This window comes from Podarcis raffonei, chromosome 4 (genome assembly GCF_027172205.1).
Source record: "Podarcis raffonei isolate rPodRaf1 chromosome 4, rPodRaf1.pri, whole genome shotgun sequence".
Taxonomy (NCBI): domain Eukaryota; kingdom Metazoa; phylum Chordata; class Lepidosauria; order Squamata; family Lacertidae; genus Podarcis; species Podarcis raffonei.
The window spans coordinates 66,455,613-66,481,866 of NC_070605.1; the positions used below are offsets into that span (position 1 = coordinate 66,455,613).

General features: G+C 41.1%; 1 protein-coding gene across 2 annotated transcripts in view; it reads right to left on the reverse strand.

Moving 5' to 3' along the window:
• The window catches only part of PPEF1 (protein phosphatase with EF-hand domain 1), a 31,740-nt gene continuing 5,486 nt past the window's right edge, over positions 1–26,254 (reverse strand). Inside the window, exons 3-17 of one of the 2 annotated variants that reach the window (XM_053387117.1) lie at positions 24,155–24,273; positions 23,567–23,627; positions 19,172–19,329; positions 16,608–16,722; positions 13,424–13,470; positions 10,859–11,025; positions 9,941–9,977; positions 8,958–9,107; positions 7,684–8,013; positions 6,188–6,373; positions 5,082–5,224; positions 4,510–4,616; positions 2,559–2,722; positions 2,281–2,365; positions 1–1,328 (exon numbers count right to left, since the gene is read on the reverse strand). In XM_053387117.1, the coding sequence (XP_053243092.1) occupies positions 1,135–1,328; positions 2,281–2,365; positions 2,559–2,722; positions 4,510–4,616; positions 5,082–5,224; positions 6,188–6,373; positions 7,684–8,013; positions 8,958–9,107; positions 9,941–9,977; positions 10,859–11,025; positions 13,424–13,470; positions 16,608–16,722; positions 19,172–19,329; positions 23,567–23,627; positions 24,155–24,273 (2,063 nt within the window). In that variant the 3' untranslated portion in view covers positions 1–1,134. Of the gene's footprint in view, positions 1,329–2,280; positions 2,366–2,558; positions 2,723–4,509; positions 4,617–5,081; positions 5,225–6,187; positions 6,374–7,683; positions 8,014–8,957; positions 9,108–9,940; positions 9,978–10,858; positions 11,026–13,423; positions 13,471–16,607; positions 16,723–19,171; positions 19,330–23,566; positions 23,628–24,154; positions 24,590–26,254 lie in introns of those variants that run through there. The other variant, XM_053387116.1, reaches the window with a different exon arrangement.

Below are 26,254 nucleotides of genomic sequence, written 5' to 3' on the forward strand. Positions count from 1 at the left end.
TAACTCCTTTCTTCCATCAGGGAACCCAAGGTGGTGCTCATATAGGGTTTTTTGGCTGTCTTTTTCCAGGCACTAACCAGGTCTAAATGTGTTTCACTTCAGAAAGGAAGCATGCCCTGGGATTTAACTGAAAGATGATTCTATGACTGTTCTTAGCTACATCAGATATACAAATACAATTACAAATAAACAGATATCTATTTGGACATTGAATCTGGTTTTTTTTTTAAGATTTAAGAGGAAAACAGTGCCATCTTTTACAAAATCTCTACAAAGATATTGATACCCTTTGGTAAACTGAGCTACATTTGGATGTATTGGTTTCAAAAATTAGAGGCACAACACAGTGGGAACTTCCAGCCTTCCAGTCGCTTGATTCAACATTACATAACATTCCCAAATCAGAATGAATACTCAGTAAATAGCCAATGTCATATGACCTCCCTGCACCCTTTGTGCAAACAAATCAGGATGAACGATCAATACATACGCCATCTGGAAGTGGCCTCCTTATCAGCAAACTATCATTCACCTGGATCAAATTGCAACAGGCAACCTGTGCATGAAAACTCATTGGTGAATAGGGATCATCTTTTATGGATAGCTCTGGGAATGACCTAGAGATCTGGGTGCTCCACCACTGGCTGCACACCAGTTTTGTCCCATTCTGACCCTGAAAAGGAAGCAGGCCAGGCTCAGCTGCATCTGTGGATGTCTGGACTGCAGTGACAGTTTTCCCCACTGGAAAAAAATATTAACAAACATGACTGGATTTAAATTTTTTTGTCTGACACAACTGTATGTTTCACAAGAGAGAAAACACTGCATATGAAAAAGCCATCTAAAGGAACCATTATTAGAGTAACCCTGAGATTATTAATATGGCACTACAGAAGTTATTGTGGACAGCGTAGTTTATATGTGTTTTTAACCATATTTTTTCCATCTGCCTATACATCGCATTAGCAGCATTCTGCCAAATAGCTACGCTTACATATCATAAAGTAGTGCCTTCCCCAGCCAGTCTGTTTTCTAGAAATGCTGTTCAATCAAACTTAACAGTATTAAGGCAGCAATTTATTTTAAGCAAATGTGCAGTGCGGGGGGAAGGGGCTTGTTAGGAATTCAGCTTCTTTAGTGATTGTACCTATTCTCAAATTTATGGACCACATTAAAAGCTTCCAGAAATTCATTGAAGTCAATGCTACCATCTTTGTTGAAATCAATGCTACGGGCTAAGCTGTCAATGGATTCATCATCCACGTTGATTCTCAGGTGCAAGTTGAAGAGCTTCCATGTCTGACGGAACTCATCAACAGAGATAAGACCTAAAAAGAATTGGAAGGAAGGGGTATGTCACTGAAAGTACTGCACACACACACACACACACACACACACACACACACACAAACACACATAACTGTTGGAGAGTTAATGAAATCTGGAAATGTAAGAAGCCTCTGGACTTGAATTTAGGGCTCCTAGGCATCTTATAACAAGCCTTGGCCGCAAATTTTCTGGATAATGAACAGACTACTTCAATTAACTGTTGTGTAGATGTGCCCCAAAATTTTCACATTGCTGTCCAAACCAAATCACTGTACAGGCTAAGACCAGGAAATGGGAGAGTGTGTGTGTACTTAGCTATATCAGTCTCAATGGTCAGTACAACCATGAACCAGCCCTCAGAGTACAGAACCAACATGGGGACATGAGAAGAAGCAAAGCCATAGTCACTTATGGTCTGAAATACTGGAAGAACCGCCCATTCCCTGGCTAAATGGTATCCCTGCCTTCTATCTAGAGCATGGGTAGGCAAACTAAGGCCTGGGGGTCGGATGCGGCCCAATCGCCTTCTCAACTCGGCCCACGGATGGTCTGGGAATCAGCATGTTTTTACATGAGAAGAGTGTGTCCTTTTATTTAAAATGCATCTCTGAGTTATTTGTGGGGCATAGGAATTCGTTCATTTTTTCCCTTCAAAATATAGTCCAGTCCCCCACAAGGTTTGAGGGACAGTGGACTGGCCCCCTGCTGAAAAAGTTTGCTGAACACTGATCTAGAGGGACAAATCAGTACATCGGTACACAATACCTAGCCAGGGAGGACAACAAATGTCTCTAGTTTTCAGTTGCCTTGTTCCCACACATATCTACTGTTTTTGTTTTCTAATATTGATGAAAATCAAGCAGCTGCTACAAATATCCCTCAAATTTCCCCCTCCCCCTATCTATGTTTACTTCCATGTTTATCACTTTGGGAAACTGGATTTTAACATACCTGAATGATCTTTGTCAATCATATTAAAGATAATCTCCAGATCAGCTTTGTATCTACACAGGGTTTCCACCAAAAATGGCTGGACCTGAAAAATGTTTTATTAGAAATCAGAATACAGTGGTACCTCAGGTTACAGATGCTTCAGGTTACAGACTCCACTAACCCAGAAATAGTACCTCGGGTTAAGAATCTAAATAGAATTAAGTGCTATTACAAGATCTTATTGTAAAACATCTTAACAAGGCTGTGAAGGTCAGCTGCTTCCTAAACTATCTCACCTCTTTGATGGGTAGCTGGATTTCAAAATTGTCAAAAGATGAAAGGTATTCAACTCTACCATCCTGGTCCAGGTAAACCAGCCGTGAACGCAATGTTCTCCAGGGAAGATCGAGACATAAGACAGACTCCACTGCTGAAGCCCACTCACTGGGAGAAATCTTTCCTGTCAAAAACAAATAAACAAAGAGCATTTTATGGTCAAAAGGAAGCAGGTGAGACAATGCATTTCTTATTGAGTCACTACACTGAGAATAGATTATATGATTGCAGGAGAAGTTCTGGAGTTCTGCACACTGAAATAACAATGTTAAAACTGTTAATTTAAAAAAATTTGCAAAACCCAATGGCTTGGATCCTAACAAGGTAAGACACAAGGCAATTTTTATGTCCTGGTTCACCATACCATCTCCCTGAGAACCTTCTCTGGAGTCATATGGGTGTTGCTGAACAACAAGGAATGGGACATCGGTGGAGAGAAAAGGCTGCAAACTTTCCTGCCACGAACATCCTTAACCTACCATCTTTGAACCCCAGCCTAATTTTGGCTGATCCCGCGCATATCCCCATCCCATGTTGCTCAGGGGAGCCTCCATGACTGCCCAGAGAGACTTTCTTGGGATACTTTCCTTCTGTGAAGACCTGCAAGTTAACTTTTTTTAAAAGATGCAAGACAAGAAATGTCTTACCCATCTGAAATGCAAGCTGAGGAATTGCAACAGAATTCATTCCATCTGATATGCCTAGATGAACATGATTTGAGATCAAAGCAATCACTTATTTTAAGGACATCAGATTGGAGCCTGCCAGGGGGACGGTTCATAATATTATCTAATTTTTTTACATCAGAGATGCATAAGATATTAACGAGAAACTTGCTCACTTCAAAAGATCGCACTGCAAACTGAAAAATAATTCTCTAATACAATCTTTTTCTTGCATATGTATACTGCAAAACACATGGGGGGAGCTCTGAGGCCTTCAAGAATTGCCACCTCATTCAAGAGGGTAGCTTAATATCCAATTTTTTCTTGTGTACATGAAAGGGTTCCATTCATGTACACAAGCTGAACATCCTGCAGCTCCCAGGATCAGCAGAGTGGATTCTGGAGCTGGCTATGATTGTCAATGTAATTAGACTAAATTGCATATAGAGGGCACCAATCCCTCAGCTGATGGACAGACTTTATTTCACTGATGCCATCTGTGCAATTTCCAATACTTATCTAAAAGATACCGGTCCCAGAGATTTTTTCTTTTAAAGATGCTTATCTGGAAACTCCAATCACAATTACAAAACCTCTACTATCAGAGACTACTTCCCTTATTTTCTGGCAGCAGATGTTAAAAGTTGGCTACCTGCTAAGAAAAAGTGTGTAGCCAATCAAAAAAAGTGTGTAGCCTTCAAATATATGTCCAAATGTTTCCCACCAACCTTTTTGAACTCCAGTGTGCATCGTTTCCCACTTATTAAACCCCGTTTGCCATTTTCTTGCCTGATTAAAAACCTTTAGGAGTTGCTTGGGTTTTCATCATCAGGACTAGCCCTGACACAACCTTCTTCAGATAGCATTACAGGGCGAGAGGGAATAGATGAAGGCAGAAATTGGTGTAAATGAATGGTGTTGGCTTTCAGTGCGGGGGTGGTGGTGTTGAGCATTGTTGGATTGTACTTCAAGTGGCAGAATGTCTTGGGCAGCATTGTCCATTGTCATACATCCTTTGATGTAACCCACCATTCTCAGCTACCTAATTGTTAGTATCGCTGAAATGCAAATCTTGGGTGGGGGGCCCTGCCGCTTATGTCCTTCTCTTACAAACTCTATGCATCTGCTTCTAACCCCTGCTTTCTGTTGATTTGCCTTCTATCTCCCACTAATCCATCATAAATACAGTCACTTACATTACAGTGAAATGGAGCAACTGCGAAGTGCTGCTTTCAAATTGTGTTACCTGTATAATTTGGATCGTACTGTCTAAAAGCAGCAATCAGTTCCGATTTGTGTGTGTAAAGTTTCTCTCGCAAGCACTTCAAAGCAGACAGCTCAATTGCTGTCACCCTACAAGGGAAGAAAGTGATTAGAATGGACAGTTAAAAAATCAAAAAATCTTTCCTGAGCTGTTTAACAGCAACTCAGCATTTACTAACTTCCTCCGTCAAATTCCTTTACTTTGGAAGAGTTGCTCCCAAACCATGAACTGCTTTAAAACTGCTGAGGGTCTTGGCAGACCATTTAATGGTTTTTCTGCCCATTGTATAAATTGCAATTCCATAGAATTCAGATTGTAATGCAAAAAATGCAAAAAATAAATAAAAGTAGCACTAACCATACAGTTAAAAATAAATTTGACTATTTAATATGATGGATGTGCTGTCTCCCATCTTCAACCACAAATCAACACCAGCTGCCATGAATGAAGCTCAGAGACCACTGGTGGTGGACCAGAGCCTTGGGGACAGTTTTGCATTTTCAGTTCTGTTCATAAATCTTTAAAAACTAATATGTGTGTCCTCCTTATCCTACCTCTGATGAAGCGTCTCTTTGCGTGTCGATTTGCTGACTTGATACTGAACAAAACGAGGGATCAGATCTGGGTTTAGTTTGATGTAAGCACCGCGATTACTTCCCTCTGCATAGTAGTTTGAAGCAGAAAAAATAGTGATAACCTGGTTTTTTAAAAGGAAACAAAAATGCAGTTTAAGTAATGAGGATTTCAAGCTTGATCTGGCAAGATTTTAAACAAGTTGTAGACTGAACGAAGCAATATGTGTAAGTATGACAAAGGCTAATATTGTGAATGAAAACACCCTTTCCATGGCTGATACTAGGAAACTGAAATGTTCTTTGTATTCGAGATTACATCCAGGGTCATGAGTCTCTTTGTGCAACAGGCTTTAACAAAACAAAACAAAACCTTAATTCAAGTACTGGGCACATTGTCTTTCTCTAGGACACTGAAGAAAACAGTCCAGCAGAAACTCCATGTGATAAACATGCACAGCTCATCTACTGAGTTCAAGGGCAAGTTCCACACCTACATTTGTCCTCAACAATTTTATTTATTTATTTATTTGTTGTTGTTGTTTAGTTGTGTCCGGCTCTTCGTGACCCCATGGACCAGAGCACGCCAGGCACGCCTGTCTTCCACTGCATCCCGCAGTTTGGTCAAACTCATGTTAGTAGCTTCAAGGACACTATCCAACCATCTTGTCCCCTTCTCCTTGTGCCCTCAATCTTTCCCAACATCAGGGTCTTTTCCAGGGAGTCTTCTCTTCTCATGAGGTGGCCAAAGAATTAGAGCCTCAGCTTCAGGATCTGCCCTTCCAGTGTGCATTCAGGGCTGATTTTCTTAAGAATGGATAGGTTATGGCAACTCTCAGCACCCTTAAACTACAGTTCCCAGAATTATTTAGGGGGAAGTCAAATGGTATAATACTGCCTTCAATGTATACTGCAGATGGGGCCTAGTAGACAACAAAGACTCTGTGCTGATCAAAAGTACCACACAAATATGGTTAGTGACTTGTATCTGGCAGACTGAAGCTCCTGCCTTACTCAGAAAAGCCCAGAGACTTACAATAAATGAAGCTGTCAAGACTCTGAAATTTAATCTGTAAATTTCTGGTTACCTTTCCATTATGACTGATCTCATACCCATCCTGTTTGCATTCGTGAGACCGGATGAGCATTTTCAAGTTATAACGTCTTAGCAACCTGGCAGTAACATCTGGTCCAAAGTAACAACCTCCTCCTCGAAATTTGTTTGGTGTGCATCCATTCTGATGTTTCGGATCACTCCAGAGAATATCCACCACCTTTCAATAGCAATTAAACAAAAAGCTAGTGACCATCCATCGCTGGAATAATGTAAATAATAAAAAGCAGAATTTGGCAGGTATCTACAAGGTCATCCCAGCACAGCATGTAATGGGACTCCCTCCCCTTCCTCTCCCCATACACTCCCCAAATCTACTCCAGAGGCTTGGGGGAACCCCTAAGACTGGAAAGTCCCATCGCCCTATTGGAAGCCCTTGCTGTGACAGCACTATGTTGAATAAAATCCTTAGAAAGAAATATGAATCATTGGGATGTGAGGATCCTAACTGGGTTTAGTTCAAAACAATATAATTTTATTGTACTAGTTGTGGTGAAACCTTATGACACTGAATAGGTAAGTTGGTATGGTGGCACAGAATGTTGGCTCACATAAGGAATGTTTGCAGTTCAGTCTCTCTGAGGGAAAGGAAAAGATATCTGTTTGGCTGCAGTTAAACCTCACAAAGTCTTTGGATTTGGGGGAGGTTGCCTGAGGGGGGCATCAAGACAAACCTGTTTGCTGAGCATATGTCCTAATTTGTTCATAGGAAGATTAGACAACACTGGAAATTTAATAAACATTCGTTCTAGTTTGTATGTGGGGAGATTAGATGACCTTACATCAAAACAAGGGCCTTTCCCACTACAGTATTTTCCTTATTGCAAAAATTCTGATCTCTTGGGGAAGGCAGTTTGTTGTGCAGCCTTAATTTGCCAACATGTGACTGGATCTCAACAGTGATGGTCAGGAAGTGCCTTGGTATCTGAGAAGGGATTCCAGGTGGCAAGGAAACTAAAGTGCAAGGAGCCCTGAGGCAAGGGAGCTAAAGGAAGTATTCAAATAGGCATGGTATTGCAAAAAGGCAAAGGTAGATGAAAGAGGATTGAGGGTGAGGGCAGGGGGAATACTAAACTCAGACTGTGTTTTATATAAGGGGTGTTCAAACAATCACCCCTCACATGATGAGAGAGGGGGAGCACACCTATAGAGTATACCATTGGAGAACCCATTCTGTGAAGGAACTCAGACCCTTATACCCTTTTGATTCAGCCCAACATCATCCTCAAAGCATGAATGGGTGTTCATTTAAGCGCTCACATACTGACTTGACAAACCAGCCATTTTGTTTTGTCTGCAAGCTTCTAGCAACTATAATTTGATATTAAAGTAATTAGCATGCCCATTACATTATCTCAAAAGCTTGTTTCCGAGTTGGTTTGTTTTTAAAATTATTTCTCAAATGTTAACATTTTAATAGCCAATATTTGTGGAGGAGGGGAAAGACTCTTATATACAGCTTTGGCATACTTGCTTCCACTCCTTTGTTGTTAATTCTGAGGATGTGTTCGGTGTGGTAACAGTGCCAGGCTTAAGATATTGCACCTCCGGAAGGAGACGAGAACTGCCTCTGCCAGGAAGGTTGCCAAGATGCTCTTTGCCATCAGACACATCCCTACTGTATCGCCTTCTCTTGCTAGGTGCTGATGTGGACCTCGTGGCCTCTTTGAGAGAGATGTCCTGCCCGGAAAGGGACTTCGTGGCCTCCGTCCGGTGGGAACAGGTTTCTACAAGACTAGCTCCACGTGGCTTACAGACTGTCTCTGCATTTGACTTCACTGGCCTCAGCACAGATTTCAACTATAAAGACAAAATGAATGATTGCCATTTATTGGTCTAGATCAGCACAGGCATATTGCTGAATTCTGACCATGAAAGTGAAAATATAGTAGCTGATCTACCAGGTATAGGTGAGAAGCAATTCATAAACAAGTGTTGACCACAATGGAGACCTGCACAAAAGTAAATTACCTTAGCCCTGAAAGTGTGTTATCTTTAATGAACTTTGGCCAACGGTCAAGGAGTGGAGCAGCTCACCTGGTGAGGCAGCAATAGTCTCCTGGCAGGGGCGCCACTCCCAGTTACTGGAAGGAGGGAAGCAGCAGTGAGACCAGGGTTGCAGGGACAACGATATGAGCACTGGATTTTCTCTGCTGATGCAGCCCAGACCTTCTTGCCACCTTGCCCCTTTTCCACACCTCCCCAGTAAGTGACAGCAATCTCATTGCTGGGAGGCTATTGCTGCAGCACTGCTTCTCCCCCCAGGCAGTGCCAGTCCTTGGGGCTTCAGAGGCGAAGCACCACTGCCCTCCCAGCTTCCAAATACAGTATGTTGCTGGTTTGTACTGGAAGGAGAGGGGTAAGGCATGGATAACTTGGCGCTGCGCAGTGCAGCATGATGGAGCCAAGCCACAGTTCTTGTCATTATGCAACTGGACTAAAAATCACGGTTAACCCCTTAAAGCATTGTTAAGGTGACTATTAGCCTTAAGGTATGGCCTAGAGAAAGTATGTACTAGGGCCACATAATGCAACAAACTAAGGCATTTTTTAATTCGTTGTGTTTTGCTAGTTTACTCCTTTAAATTTTCAAAATGCTAATGACATGTTTACGTTAAAGAGTTAAGAGGTTAACAAGGTTAATTCTCATTGATTTCAATAGCATTTGTGTGTTGGTGAGATGGATTGGAGCCAAAAAGAGCAGAACTAAAGAAAAAGAGTGTCTTGCGAGTTTAACACCTTACCTTGTTTCTCTGAAATAAATTAAGGAAATTCAAATCAGTAGTGTCCGATATCCCTCCGTGTAAAATAAGAACTTTGCTGTCAATTATAGTTGCAAGAGGAAGCCAGCTATAGACATCTTCCAGAAGATGTAAAATTGCTGTTCCATAGCACTATGAAGTGAAAATAAAGGCGATTAGGTAACAATCAGAAGGTCCCTGAAATAACAGCAAATTGATGTGCTTCATGGGTGGTTTCTCAAAGCCATAAAATAATGAAATGAAAACTATTTGTAAATCTATGCTTGCCCCATTTCCGAGTTGCCTTAGCCTGCCCACCAGGTACTCAAGCAGCTAGCTACACCGCTGAGCACATGGGGGGAAATAAAGGGGTTCTTGTGAGTAGGGATGAATGAATCTACCACTTTTGGTTTCTCTCTGTTTCTGACTTTTCCATTCTTAAGTTCAATACTCTACATTTCCACATTCATTTTTTTAAGTCCTCATGAAAATTCATCATTTTAGTGCAATTTTTTCCCTAATATACATTTGTCTGCAATTTTGCATAATATACATATTTTACTTGATATACAAATTTCCCTATTTTAATGCACTTTTGCATGTTATATTCACTAATATATGCATGTACACACACACACACATTACACTAGTATATGCATTTTTGTACACATTACTTGGCTGGACAACTGTATAGCAAAAGTCAAGAACGTGTGAATTTTGAAGGATTGCTGAGTTTCAGTTCACATATTGTTTCAGAAAATGTAAACTGGGTAAGTTCACCATTAAATGCAAACAGAATTCAATTTACTTCCCATACTTACTTATGGGTAATGCTTAAAACATCTCTGAGTTCAGTATTCTTTACAGAACTAAGGTCCATAAAATTAACTTAGGGCTTTGAAATGCAAGGAATGCAGTTTGTATCACTTAGCTAAAAGGTGAGGTTGCTAACCTGATGCCACTACCAAAAACAGCCAAATATTTACCTGATACTTCTTCATAACTTCTTTTGTGAAACCATATCTGAAACAAGTTAAAGGTTATTTCAATAGTGGATCACACTCTCTATGTACCTATATGTAAGAGATAATTCTTTCTTCCATATTATAGGTTTATAACAGAGGGGAGATCCATTATCATTACCAGAGTATAGCAAGACAACAGAAATCAGAGATTTGAATTGTAGGATATTTCTGTTGCGTATTTCTGTATCTGCACCCCAGATACAGATTTCCCACTTATTTTATCAGTATGCATCAAGGAACTTTCCCATACTCTGGTACATTTAACTCCGGTAGAAAGTTTTTGTCCAGTGCATGGTTTGAAACAGGGGTGAGCCGATTTCAGGCTTGTGGGATCTACTTTCAGCAGTATAAGATAGAGCCAGGGATGTGGTGGGCGGATTAATTTTGTTGTTGCCACAGTAAATTAACTTAAGAGTCCTTGCTGAAATGCTACAGAGATCTACCATTATGTTCCAAGCTCCTTCCTTCCCACCTCTTATCTAAAGCAAAAGAAATAAAAAATAAGGTTTTCTTTTCCAGTATTTCTGTATATTGAAATGCTGAACCATAAAATAACACAGTGCTTCTGCCTTAATTTAAATATAATGCTGCCACAACCTTCAGATGCCAAGACCATTTCTAAAGAGTAAACGGAGCCCAAATTCTAACCAAAATGCACAATAATTCGATTCTTACTTTCCTTTATACTAAGCTACAGTAACACGTGTAGAGGGAGCTCATAGACAGTACCTACTGATCTGAAATCTGAGCAAAAATTACAAGGGCATCTCTCAGTTATCAGATCAACTGTTTCAACTGGAGGCTTTGGGAAGACAACATATGTAGATTAGGCGAATGAAAGATAATATATCTAGCTAGCTAGCTGAACAATGGTGATACCTAAGATTCATGATATGGTCCTCATGGTTTCCTCGGTTCAAGTGCAAGTGGTTAGGGTAGACGAGTAGAAAGGCAAACAGGATTATGAGTATTTCTATGGAATTTTTCCCTCTGTCCACAAAATCCCCATTAAAAATGTAGGGGTTTTCCTCTGAAGGAAGTCCATTCTGTAGAAGAAGAAAAACGACAACAACATGTGCAAGTACAACAGATATTAATTATCGCAAAACAAGAGTCGGCCAGTCAACAGGGCAATGCAGAGCTGTAGGTGGCCTCACCTCCTCACTGATGACAACATCTCTTTTGTAGTACTGCCATATCACATTAGTAGCTGCACCTGTGCCCAGGTGAGCATCAAGTCCTTGGTGACAGACGGAGGACACCAGGGATGGTTTTACTTATGTTCACCTTGAGCTGCCATGTCCGCACAGTTCATAAAACTATTCATTTTATATTACTTTCATATGAACCATTTAGGAATTCTTTATTATGCTTGTCCTAACCAAATGTGGAAAACAATGGTTAGATGTGCATCTACCCTATGACCAAGGAGTTCAAGTCAGCATACGTTCTTCTTCCCTGTGTCCCCCAATTTTATCATCACAAGATCCATAGGAGGTAGGTTAAGCTAAGAGGGTGAATGGCTGGTACACGGTCATCCATCCAGTGAGCTGTGCAGTTGTGTGAACATTTAAACCCTGGTCCAATACTCTAAACCAAGCAGTGATGAACCTTTTTGAGTTATACTTCCAGGGTCTGTGGGCCCATGGGTGGTCTGACAAAAAGTGTATGTAGCCACCCCACACACTCCTGCACACACACAGTCATCAACACACATACAGGGGAGCCTCCCTTCCTCAGCTGATCTGATTTTTCTCCCTCACTCATAAAGTGATTGATCTGATTGCTGGGGAGGGAAGGATTTTGTGTCCACATTTTTAGTGGGAGGGAGGATGCTCTGCTGCTGCCAAAATTAGTAGGAGAAGCTGGAAACATTTGCTGTGTGTGTGTGTGTGTGTGTGTGTGTGTGTGTGTATACATCTCAGGCCCCTGGGCTTGGATGTAGCCACACTGCTCAAACCACTACACTGCCGTGGTTCTTTGGGCTCCTCTTCCAATCTCCCATAATGATCATAGACAAATCTGAGGCTGAAAGGAAGGGAATGTTGATGAAGCTGAGCCCTAGTCATGCAAAGTATCTAACTCTGTTCCAATTGCTCTGCCCCCTGCCTAGACGTCATATATATCATAAGCCGCCCAGAAGTCCAAGGAGGAGCAGTAGAATGAAATTTTGTCAAATGAATTTTAGCAGGTTCTCAAAATGCCTGCAATCAACATTTATGTAGCCTGGAAAGCTTCTTCTTTTTTTGCAGTGCCAGCTCTTAATACACCTTTACATTTGACATTGCATTTACATTTCAAATGTGAAAATCCAATTTACTTCAAAATACAATATATTATACAGCATGCTTGCTTCCCCTTGCTTTCCTCGAACACTTCCCTGGCTTTTGCTAATGCCCTTTCCGAGGCTGGGGATGAAATGAAAATCCATAGCAGCAGGCAACCAGAGTGAAGACAGCTTTCCAATGGTGAGTGGAACAGGGGGCTGCTGCTGCCACTGCCTCATTAGAGTGCCTTCTGGGTTTGCGCTTAATTAGCTCCCTTTGTCAATCTGCCTTTTAATTCTGCTCCAGGATGTCTATATGCATAGAATCAATTTAACACAGGCTAATTTAGCAACTGGCAATTTAAAATATTACGGGTTTGGGGTTCTTTTTTGAGGAACATGATGGGAAACGGCATCATTTAACAATGATTAGTGCAGTGAATGGAAGTGTCTCCAAACTGCCTACTTTAATTAAGCCAAGGTGTTATTCTTAAGAGAAGCCATTAAAAAGCATTAAAGGCATGTTATCTAGTTTAACTGGCTTCAGACCATGTTAGGGTCATCACTTACGGCCTTTAGCTATTTCCCACCCACCCTTCCCCATCCCCTCCAAAGGCAGCGTCGGCTTGTACATGGTGCAATTTGAGGAAGCAAAATGAAAGAAATACAAGCCACACTGTAATCTGAATCTGGGACTATAAACTCTAGTGGGCAGTCCATCAATACACCATGCTTAGAGGGCAGTAGCAATATGATACATATGTTATTATCAGAGAGTTTGGGGAAGTTGTCTTCCCTGAAAGCTCCCAATGGAGATCATGCTACACAGCCTGGATAAGGTTAAGCTTCTGTCCCTCATGAACAGTTTGAACAACAGATCACCTGAGGCTTTGGGAGATTCCCGCCTCCCCCCCCCCCAACTTCGTTTATACTTCACAAAAATTGCAAGGAGTATCGTCGTTGAGGTTGGATACCCTCCAGTCTCCTGCAGATTGTGCCCTTCAGTCGACATTCAGTCCTGATTAACTGAGTGTGGAGAACGGAAAGATGGCCATAGGCCAAAAATTGATACCACAAAGTGCTGGTGATCTCTCTATATATATACACACACACAGTTGCTAACGGAATCCAGCAGCGTTGAGGCACCGTTAGGAAACAGCAACGCCAAATTTACTTACTTTGTAAAAAATCAGCAAAAGGTCATCAAGCTTTCCATGAAGATCGCCTAGAAAGAACACAAACGTTCACAGTCATGCCATGGGACCACCAATTGGGCAGGTAGAATACGCAAGACTGGAAGCAAACAGTGATTATTTTTTCCTAGAGCTCATGCATGTTTAGAAGTGTTGTAAAGCAATGGTATGAAGCACTAACTGCATGGTGGTCAACTCTTGAATCCGATTCCTCAGGGGAGCATTTTGCATTCTCTGTGTACCAGCTGCTTACAGTAGACATTTTGTGAAACTATGCACACATATGTATGAAACCATAATATGAAACATAGCAGGTGCAACTGCTTAACTGCTCACCCACTGCCCAAAAGCATTGGGAAGCTGTGTTGGAAGCAACAAGGAATGTATGAGGAAGCAGCCGAGGCTTAATGGTCCCTCTCAAACTGCTATTTGAAGAACAAGATTACAGTGGTACCTCGGGTTACATACGCTTCAGGTTACACACTCCAATAACCCAGAAATAGTGCTTCAGGTTAAGAACTTTGCTTCAGGATAAGAATAGAAATTGGGCTCCGGCGGCACGGTGGCAGCAGGAGGCCCCATTAGCTAAAGTGGTGCTTCAGGTTAAGAACAGTTTCAGGTTAAGAACCGACATCCGGAACGAATTAAGTACTTAACCCGAGGTACCACTGTATAAAATCCTTTTCACCCTGAGGGCTACATTCCTTGGTGGGCAACCTTTCGAGTGCCACATGGAAATGGTGGTCAGGGTCAGAGGCAAAAATGAGGAGAACAACAAATGTAATTTTTAAAATTTTTGTTTAGTATACTAGTTAACACTCACACTTGAGTTGTTGGTGATGATGCAAGTGAATCCTAAACACTACACTGCTCTTTTCTAGGCAAATATGACCAGGGTGAGAAAGCTCACAAGAGGGAGGGGGGTCATATTGAAAATGGAAAGGAGTCTTAAAGGAATTTAAAATGGGAAGAAGCTATTTTAGGACTTTAAAATAGAAAGGGGGGGTGGACATTAGTTTCGTAATATGGAACATATTAAGCCCTTTAAGACCAAGCCCAACAAATATTACTATGAAATAATAAATTGGATTTGGATTTAGTGGGGTTTAAATGACGCTCATTAAAGGAACTCTCACATATGCAACACATGAACCAGATGAATATTTAATGCCTGTTTCAATGTAGAAAGTTAAAAAGGATTTGACGGAAGTGATATAGATCTCGTTTTGTGGCAATCAACATTTTGGCTCAAACTTCAGTAAAAAAATACACTTTCATCTGTCATTAAGGATGTTTTGAGCATGAAGACTATTATTTGCTTGAAGGACACATCAAAAAATCTCTCAGATGCTCTTTCAATTGTGCAAATGAGGACACCCATTGGAGGATGTATGTACATTGATTATCAAGGCCACACATACACACACATACGTGTGTGTGTGTAGAAGTCTAAGGATATTTTGTTCTTGCTTACTAAAGCTCATTCAATGGTATAAACCTGTAAATAAAAGATATCTTATCTATTACTGCATTGAATGCTTGAAGCATCTTTTATTAAAATTTGGTTTCTCTCTGCACCTGCAGCAGTATAATTAATTTATTTTGTGTGCGCGTCTTCTCTTGATTTGAAGAGAGAGACTAATTATTACTAGTAACCATTTAGTGCTGTCTTGCAAGTGGGTCTCCTCAAGCAAATCCAGGAAGTCCAATCCCATCCATTCACCCATGTATGGCAGTGTAATCAAGGCCAGATGACTGAGAGGCACTTAGATGTTGCCATCTTTAGCTGACTCTTTATGCAGGTGGCCAATTGGTGATCCAGAGCCACAAAGCAATTTTATTTGGGCTCCAAATGGATCCCCAAAGCTCAGGACAAAACATTTTGCCTCCAGTTTCACTCTGTGGTTTTTCTTCTTAAGAAAAGGAAGATTGCTTATAATACATATACCCATATACTAGACAACCACATATGAATTTGTAGTTGTTTGCATATATTAGTGATACATACTTTACTTTCTCTTTTTATGCACCTTTTCTTTTTCTTTTCTTTTGTTCAACTGAAATACTTTCAATCAAACACTAAAATAAAAAAGAAGATTGCTTTCTGAATTTCTGCATGAGAGAAAGAACATGCACTTTAATGTTCGGCCTCTCTCTCTATATATATATACACCCCCTCAGAACAAAGACTGCATAACATTTCCCCACTGAGACATCCATATATGGGGGGGGGGGGAGAGAGAGAGAGAGAGAGAGAGAGAGAGAGAGAGAGAGAGAGAGAGAATGCATCATTGGTTTGCTCATTTTCATCACAGTGTGGATATGGGTGTGTGTCCCTCAGAAGAAGTATCAATGAACTGGGATTTTCTTCTATCATGATCATGTTCACGAACCGTTTGTTGAAGCACTTGCGGGAAGGCAAGAGGTGAAAGGAATTATTTACCACACAAAGTAGCATTTTACAGATGGAAAAGCAGCTCTTTTCTTAAAAGTTTGCCAGATTTAGTCACTGACTCACCCAGCAACATCTGACAGGGGGAAAAAGTGGGAGGAAGTGTTCGGCTTACTTTAAAAATGCCAGGCGATGAGTCATCAGCCTTCCACCACCCCCCACCCCCAATAATAAAGGGAAGACAGGAAGGATTTGTACTGCGAGGGGGTTGGGGAAGTGTAACATTCCAATGGCAGCTATAAAGACCACTTACTACTGGCTGGTGGGGAGTTGTGGTCTGGCCTGGCCAAGGTGGGTTAAGGCTTACTTTAGGCGTAGCTGGGGGAGGGGTTCATTTCTGTCCGGATGCACAGACAGGGGCTGATGGGCCATAGCACCCTCAAAATGGTGGTTGCGGGGAGGGGGTTCACCCCAATTTGATGTATGCCATAGGGCGACCCTTAACCTTGGTTATCCCTGCCAAAAATCAACCAGTAGGCAGGCTGGTTGAGTCAGGATACACATCCAATGTTTACGCCCAAACCTGCTGACACCTGTAATCAATAAAGCTGTGGCCTGCTTAAATCTCCTTTTGGTTGTCCTGTGTTTATTGCACCTACATATTGCCTTGGCCCTACAGCGTCTGGGCCTGCAACCACAAATGCTAGACAGTCCTACAGATTCACAATATACTTTAGATATCAACCCGGTGCCACATTTCTCTTAAGGAGAACTCACCACAGATGGTTATTTCCTTGGTATAAGAGGTGGAGAGGTGTGTGATGTTTGGCATCTGCTGAAGGACCTTCCTGGTCTCATGTAGCAGCTGAAGAACGTATCGGGCGTGGAGGTGCTGTATGGAGTCATGCAAGAAGAAGAAGAAGAAGAAGAAGAGGAGGAAGAGGAGTTTGGATTTGATATCCCGCTTTATCACTACCCGAAGGAGTCTCAAAGCAGCTAACATTCTCCTTTCCCTTCCTCCCCCACAACAAACACTCTGTGAGGTGAGTGAGGCTGAGAGACTTCAAAGAAGTGTGACTAGCCCAAGGTTACCCAGCAGCTGCATGTGGAGGAGCGGGGAAGCAAACCGAGTTCCCCAGATTACGAGTCTATTGCTCTTAACCACTACACCACACTGGCTCTAAATGATATATTACAGAGAGTCACTGAAAGAACTCCATCACCAAAACCCAGTGAGCTTTGTGCTTGCACACAGTTCTTGTCAGCATGACAAACATTTTCCAGTCATGACTGCAGACTTGGGGGATCGTCACTGCACAGATGAGCATGGAGATGGGGGACATCTCTAATGCAATAGCAGCGTTGGTGCCCATAATATATTAAGACTCATCATTTTATTTGTATGCCACCTTTCCCTAGGTAAAACCATGCTCAAGGTGGCTTACAACATGAAAAGATTTACATGACTTCACACATAACAAAAGTAGCTTAAACATGGAATAAAACACATCAAAAAGCACACAACCGAATTGAACAAATGCCACATAAATCATAATATCTAAAACAAAGATACAAAAAATTGATATCAATAAGAGAAACAGAAACCCCTAAGCAAAACTCAGCCTCAGCTTTCATAGCTGGAGTCAGTCAGTCAGGCCACTGCCTTCCTCAGCCAGGCAAGGGGGCAGGGAGCCAGCAAGGCAAGGAGCAGGCCTTCCAGGACTCACAGCCAAGATGGCCTCTGGCCTCTACAGCAGCCTCAGCTTTTGTAGCTGGAGTCAGTCCAGGCCCCACCCTCCCAGGTCAGGTGGAAAAAGGCAAGCAAGGCAGGGATCATACTTTCAATATTGGGTTGTAAGTCTGTGTAAGGGATGTAGCTCTGTGGTACAGCATCCACTTTGCTTGCAAAAGATCCCAGGTTCAACTCCCAGCATCCCCAAGCAGAGCTGGGAATATCCCCCATTTGAAACCCTAGAGAGCTGCTGCCAGTCAGTGTATACACTGAGCTAGATGGACCACTGGTCTGGCTCAACATAAGCCAACTTCCTATGTTCAGTAATGTATCCCGCTGGCCCTATTGTTTTAATGCGCTTCTCGATATTACCAGAACAGCAGCAGGTATACCCAGAGACTGCGGGGTTCAGTTTTAGTGGCCAACAGATCAAGGGAAGCAGAAATGCCATGGGATGGGATATCCAGCTTTGCAATGTCCGTTTTTCAAATTAAACCATATCCCATTATAGCTAAAGAAATGGAAAGCATAGGGCTGTGTGAGTCTCCTGCGCCAAATGCTCTCAAGAGCAGCAAGTGCCAACAATGACTAAGCAATTGCTAAAAAAGCGAGGCAGTGGAAGGAATTATGTTTTCTTCTCTGATGAATGTATTGGGGTGAATAAACAGCCTTTCAAAAGGAACAGGGCTGGCAGAGCAACCTTTTTCGCAAAGCTGTCAGTTGAGGTCTGTTGTGTTTAAGAGGATCACAGAATTGTAGAGTTGGAAGCGACCCTGAGGATCATCTAGGCCAACCCCTTGCAATGCAGGAATATGCAGGTGTTCCATACGATGTTCGAACCTGCAACTTTGGCATTATCAGCACCATACTCTAACTCACTGAGCTATCCAGGCAGAATACATACATACATAATTTTATCTATATGCCACCTTTCCATGATTAAAGCCAGGCACCCCCAAACTCGGCCTTTCAGCTGTTTTGAGACTACAATTCCCATCATCCCTGACCACTGGTCCTGATAGCTAGGGATGATGGGAGTTGTAGTCCCAAAACATCTGGACGGCCGGGTTTGGGGATGCCTGATTAAAACCATGCTCAAGGCAGCTATATGAAAAAACTACATAATTACAAACCTAGCAAAAGTAGTAATAAATAATAAGTAAAACATCAAAAAGTGCACAATCAAATTAAACAATGCCCACATAAATCATAATAAGAACTAAAAGAAAGATACAAAAAATTAGTCTCAAAAATAGCAACAACCCCCTAACAAAAGACCCCTCAGTAATACTTCATCTCCACTCCTCAGTTTTGCTTCTGCTATTACATGTGCTTTCTTGTAATTGTTTTCAATGTAAGCTCCTTTGAACATTTGGAAAACTGGCATACCATTATTTTGGTAAATAACTAAATGCACCATTGTTCATCTCTTTCAATATGCGCATATGAAGTGCTTACAAATTCCTTTTCCCCCACCATGATGCACGTTAGCCTTCCACGCCCTGCTGTCTTAATGGTGTCTAAGATGCCCTTACGATTATCAGCTGACACTTTTAGAGAGACCATAAAAATAAAAGGGAAATCCATTTAACCATTGGTCTGAGCTTGCCTGTCGGTGCTTGAAAGCCTGAAGAAGAACATCAGTGTCAGCAACAGTGAGGGGGAAACAAAGGTGGGGCCCGTAGTAGGAGGCAGGGACCTCAATGGTCTGTTCATATTCTCTCATTGTATAATCACTGGTGGTGGAGAAAAAGTTAGAGCTGACGTCTATAAAGGAAGCAGAAAAGCAACTTACAAAATTTTAGTTAGTTGACAACAAATGTGCCTTTGGATAACGAGTTCATGAACATTTGTTTAAATTGATGATATATTCAGCATAATGCCGACATATATAACAGACACTAAAATCCAAAGAACCTTTTGGGCATTTGTAAGAACAAGGAAGAGCTTTGTCATGCTCAGAGTTGTTCTGACTGCGGGCCCAGTTTTGGCATTGAAACCTCCTTGGTTGCCCTTTCCTTTATCAGGAAAGTGACAGGAGGGGTGTTTTTTAAAAAATAAGAATTTTATTAAAGTTTTTCACAATACAGAAAAATGAAAGCTACAAAAAATACAAACAAATCCTGTAAAATATGGAGTCTTCTCCTAAAGGCAATTCTCAGTCCCCACCACCCACAGAAGGTAGCAGCCCTTCCAGCTCTCACCTTCCTTTCTCCTTCCAGCCTCTTGCCTTTGGAGACCAACATTTCCTTGTCTCCCACCCAGGGCTCTCCATCAAACATCTACCACCCACATGAGTACACAATCCCAAACATATGACTCCCAAAAAGAGGAGGCAGAGAGAGAGAGAGAAAGGAACAAGAAAGGAGAGACAAGAGAAAGAATGAAAAGTAAAAAGATAAAAGGGGAAGAAACATTAGAGAAAAATAAAAGGACTTCTGATGTTCCATCTGCCAGTCACATTTTTTAAAAGAAAGATTATTTAAGACATTCAGTCCACGATCTTCTCCACTTTCTGTTAAACAATATTTATTTTAAGTCAAAGTGTCTCAGAGTCATTCATTTCTTTTCCCCACAAAAAGTCCAAGAGGGGATCCCGAACTATTATTATTATTGGCAAATGTCTGCCATGTTTCCCCCCCTTTAATATTAACTTTACCTCCATTAATTGCCGATTCTCCCTACTGAGTGTCAATTCTTCCATCTATGTCTATGTTAAAATCTCTTGACAGGAGAATTTTAAATTGCTGCTGAAATCTTATTGTTTTGCTGTGCAGATGTTTCGGCGATAAACCTCCCACTCACAGGGCTTCTGATTGTGATGAGGTCCAATTCGGGTTCAAGAAAACACAAGTTGATCTTCCTCTTCAGACCTTCTCTGCTCAAGAAGGGAAGGCTCATAAGTGAGGAAGTGGGAGACACTCGTCTGGAGCCAGTGTGCTTGACTCCATGCCTCCTACTCATGCTAATATTTCCTACTCAGGGCTCTTTTGTCATCCACAGGACTAAAGAATAATGTTTCACCTATGCTTTGTGTATGATATGTGCAATTCCCAGGGAGGAAAAGCTTCTGCAAGTATGGCTTAAAAGAAAACTATCAACCAACCTTGGCATTTACTGGAGGACATGCCAGCTTGTGCAGGGAAAACCACTAATTACTTATAAAGGAACAAGGACTATGGCAAACAGACTGAGTCACAGCAGCCTACATTAAAATCACAATTATAAAATATTGTCAGGAACAAATATTGCCCCAAGAGGCATTTTCTGCGTAAGAGCACGCTGTAATTGAAATGTGCTAAGTGTGATAAGAATTTAGAGTGCTTCTTAAAAGTAAACATTATTTCGAGTTATTTATTGGCTTCCTTGCTAATAACCCCAAACAAGAGCCACAGTCCCTGCTTTCTCAGCATCAGTCATAGGAAATCTGCACTCCCTGCTATTTGAAAAATGGGATCTTTTAAAAATATATATTATTTACTTTGAAAAATTGGCATTACAGAACATGAAAGCAAAACTTTCCCACGTACCTTCACGCATACAAAGATATACATAATATATGCATAACATTTACATATGCCAATATATAAGAGGCATTCTAAAAGCCAATTTCATATATACCATGTAATTTAAACTCTTAATGGCAGCATATAATTTGATTCTTTTTCTGTTATGCCCAGTTCTTTTTCAATATATGTTTCTACTGGGACCAGTTTGGCCATTTCTTCTCTAATAATTTTATAGCGATACATCATCAGTTAATTCTTTGTCTCTGAAATGTTTCCTTCATAATTCCCACCACCATTTGCCAATACGACTGCTTTTAAAAAAAACAAAACCATGACATATGGTAAAAAATCACCTTTTACTTATTGATAAATCCAGGACTTACTTTCTTCTGGCTTACTAATTATTTTACTTTTCAATGAAGTCCAACACCTTCTTAAAGCAAATTTATTTATGGATCATAGCTGTCGAGAAACTTGAACCCTTTTCAAACAGACATTGCCATGCCTCTCTTGGGATTTCTCTATTCATATGTTTATTCCATCTCAGCATATAGTTATAGAGTATTTTCTTACATTTTAAAATATAAACTGTTCAGATTCAGGACTCAGCTATACAGCTGCAAATAAAACATTTTGAAAGTGTTGTAAAGTGCAATATACAATTGTGACACTAGATGGTAACTGAGCTATAGCAAATTCAATGCATTTTTCAAAACGATTTTTTTAAAAGCATTTTCACAATGTATTTAACATGTGTGTAAATTCCACCTAAGTCTTATCTCTCTAAATCTCCTGGCTTCTGATCAGTCCATTTTATAAAGTCCCGATGTGCGGATACTGATATCTAGGTGGAGCCATCTTCACTTTAGTCTTTGCTTGTTCAACGGTCTGTATATTTTTCCAATCCTGGTATGTCTCTAGTCTGTTTTCTTTCCATTAAAAAAAAATCCTAATTGCCCCTTCAGACTAAACCATGAATCTTCCACTAGAGATGCCAATGGAAAAGTTTTAGATGGGGGGGGCACTAGGGGCGCATTGGAAGATGGCTGACAATACCATCTCTCCAACCCACACGGGGTAATTAAGAGGCTGTTATGGGAGTAGGCAGCCTCCCTTGTTGCCCCAAGGAAATGGGGAACACTGCCCTTGCCTGCTGTGCCCATAAATCACCCCCTAATTCGAAAGAAGGGGGTGAGGGCCCTAGGCAGAATGCCCCCGTGTGGACCTCGGCTCTCCTGGACGCTGTCTCTGATCGTGCACTAGCTGCAGCAATTTGGAATAATTAATTACAAAAGAAGCAAATGCACATATTTCAAGTGAAGAAGGGGAGTGAAGTCTGCTAATTTAAGTGACCTCTGTGAAAGAAGACGACGGGTTGGAGAAACAGGAATATTTTACGATGAAGATACACCAAAGGCTGGGTATGTTGACAACGGGACTGAATGGGGGGGGGACTTTCCTTCTATGTGATTTACAAGAACCCCTCCTCATTAGAATCATCGGTTGAACTGACCCAAGCAGGATGATTAAGGTCTGTGTGGAGATAAACTTTAACCAAAAGTATGCTTTATGGAGATCGAGAAGCAATAAGAGCTTTTGGAATGGCACAGCAATTAATTCGGAGTCGCCATCTTGCCAAAGGATTTATAGCCGGGAGGAAGAACGGACTTGTTTTCAGACTGCATTCCTGGTGAATCTCCTCAGAGGTTTTGAGAAAGGAGGCAGATTGGTGAAGATTAATGACGCTAAGACTGTTTCAATGTATGGAAGTGATGTTATATGGAAAACGTACCCCCAACAAAAATTTAAAATTCGGCTGTGTAATTTGGAATTTATGTAATTTGGTTTGATTTGACGTGATTGGTCGGATAATAAAAAAATATTATTAAAAAAAAAAGGAAAAGTTTTAGATGGAGAGAAATAATTGTTTATATCAGGCGTAGTCAATCTTTTTATACCTACCGCCCACTAATGCATTTTTCTTGATGGGGAAATTTCCTTACTGCCCACCAGTGCTGCAGTAATATGTGTCGTAGAAGCCCCTACCGCCCATCTGGAATCCTGAAACGCCCACTAGTGGGCAGTAGGGACCAGGTGGACTACCCCTGGTTTATATTGATCCCAGATTCCTGAGCAAACATTAATTGCATAGGACCCCCCTTCCTAAACTGTTTTCCTAGTCTTTCTACTTATCCATAACTAGTTCGAAATGCTTTTCTTTTACATCGTATCCTGGCATTGTCCACGCCACTTCTGCTGCATCTGCACAGTCATATTGACCATTTGACTGCTATTGCATTTGCTACACAGATGCAGGTTTTTCTGATTTGAGAAACATACAGTTCCTCAACTAGCTACAGGTACATGTGCAAAGATAAGTAGTTCCACACATATATGCTCTTGGCTGCACTGGCACACACACACATACACACGCCATTTTTTTTACAAGAGACGCACATGTAACTGCTCTGAAAACGTATTCAGTCAATCCTTACCTGGATCAGTTTCATTGGTCTTAGTAAAATGGTCCAGCATGAATGTGAAAAACTTAGATAGCTGAATAAGAAAAGACATCGGTTAGTTTACAAGCAGAAATGATTATATTACTTTGTCTTCCCCTTATTTGAAATAAGCACGCTGGCTCCATCTACACAGTAACAACCCTGGCAAAATCTCAAGCCTCTTATATCTCCATTGATAGGGACAGTGACACAGTTGAGCAAAGCCAGCTCTAAATTTAAGGGTCTTACCAGGGGTGTTTGTGTGTGTGTGTTTAGATGATAACGTGCATTACTTTGCTTGTGTCACAATTCAAAATTAGCATTATTTTTTTTATTAAAAAGGCCTGATATAAATGAAAATAATGTTTCCCACTTTGTAGATGTGCCTGATACTAACCAGCTGCAAAAAATGAATGGCATGGTACTAATTATATTATATTAACTTCTTAAAACTTAAGCATCAACCGTGAGAGGGAATAAAAATTTACAAGCTACATTATCCGTGATGAATATAATCTGAAAAGCCGGCATGTTCTACCTCACTAACAGTTTGCGTCAAAGAAAAATCCACAGAGTACAAACCTGTAGCTGTGCTTGTTCTTCTGCATATTCAATTGACTGAAAGATACTCAGGGCATATCTCCGCCTCATCTCCAGCCGGGCCATGTAAGAGCGATACCACCTTTGAATGAGGACAGCTGCTTTAATGGCTGCCAAGACATGAAGGGGCCAGAAAGAGAAGATCAACTGTCCACCACTAGTTATGCAGATCTTTGGTTCTAAAATGCTATGTGTGAATCCTGCTCTAAAACACAGAAAGCTAATCATGGCTCCCCTTTTAACCCTACAAGCACTCCTGCATTTAAAGTTTGAGATAATCTCATGGCAGAGACACCTTCTGCAGCCTGGTGCTCTCCATGTGTCCCAGCCAGGTCAGGAGAGTGCTGGTGTGCCCATGCTCTGCTTACAAACTTCCCACAGTCACCCGGGTGGCCACCATGGGAAGAGCATGATGGACCATATCACTCTTGGTTTAGGCAGGTTTCTTCTTACTTTCCTGGGAGTCCTCTTCTCTGAAGGGCTGTCTGGTCCAGTTTAAGGCAAAAGAAGGGAGAGCTGAAGTTGTTCATCAGCTGTTAGCACCTGGAGAGCAGATGGTCAGGCACACAGGGCCACCTGGGAAGTTTTTTTCTCACTGTGTGTTTCTATTTCAATTGAAGTAATTATTTCTAAATTTGTATCCAGATGTCTAAATTAACGCATGCTCCTCCTCCCTTAATACACCTGAGATGGGGCAATACTGGGAAGGTTTAGGAGGGGATACAAAGCTAGGATTGTCTTTGGAAGCATTGCTGTACAGCTCAAAAACATTGCCAGCTGTACAATAAATTCCAAAGCTTCTGAGGCCAAGAAGCCTATGAAAGTCACATGGGTCAATATCTTAAACACATTTTTCAAGCTCGCACACACAAAATATCATTCGATATAAACAAATGTACGGTAGGTTAAAGTCTCAGGTGATGCACAGCAGCTCAAAATCTGTTTCAATGTGTGCCCCGGAGTACCAGTTTTGCTAAATCCCAAGTATTTGGGTCATAGCAACTTGCATGAAACAATGGGAAGGGCATTATGAGGTCATAAAGCAAATAGTGCTTGCATTATTATTTACTAATGCAAGTTTTTTACAATAAAAAAATGAATTTTATTATACAGTAGGCACACAGTTGTAAAATACTATTTTATGCAGAAGCTTCTGAGTACAATTTGTCATAAAAATTGTTGTAGATAATTATTTTTGGGTTTTTCAAAATTTAAAACATTTGTTTACCTATAAAATAAGCATTGATAGTATTTCAATAGCACCACCATATAAGTGCCTAAGAACTGCACATCAGTTAGACTCCGCTCCAGGCAAACTGTGTGCAAGTGATTGCTATATGGTCCAAAATAAGGTACTGAGAGATTCATAGATCATATGATATTAAACAAGTAGTAGCCTGCCTTTACGATGCGAGTCCTGGCACAGGAACATCACACTGATCACAGCTCCTGATTTGATTATTGCAATTCTCACTCAGGTAGAAGTGTCGCTTTGTTATTAAGACAATTAATTGAAACTCTAGAGACTTAGAATCAATGACATCAGTCAAGGCTATTCCCAAAAGGAACAGTCAATATTTCCAGAATCTATTTGCTATGGCAGAAGAAGCAAATAGATGTTGCAGAAGAGATACAGGAAAGTGTATGAGAGAGATGGCATTGCTGAACTGAAACAGGACTGATATAGATGACTGACGTTGACTTGACGTAAACCATGATAAGATGCGAGTGTGGTTCCAATCCATCTGATGGCTGAGAAACGGAATTGAAATCTGTGTTTGTCACTTCAGGCCTAGCTGAGTCTAAGACAGGCCCTGAAATCCAATTCTATGCATCACTTTGTCTTCCTTCCACAAAGACTTGCTTTTGTGTTCTACACAAGGTACAAATATCTGTCTCCTGGTGAAGTTTTAAGCAACGGTATCCAGAGGGGGAATCTGTTTTGATGGGGGCAACCAAAACAACAGATGCTGATGGCAGACTAGAATAAAACCTATGAGTAATGGCATGGAGTTCTCAGCCAAGGTCAATTTCACAGTGGAGAATTTTCCTTTCCTTTTTACTTCTCATCCCGAATTCAAC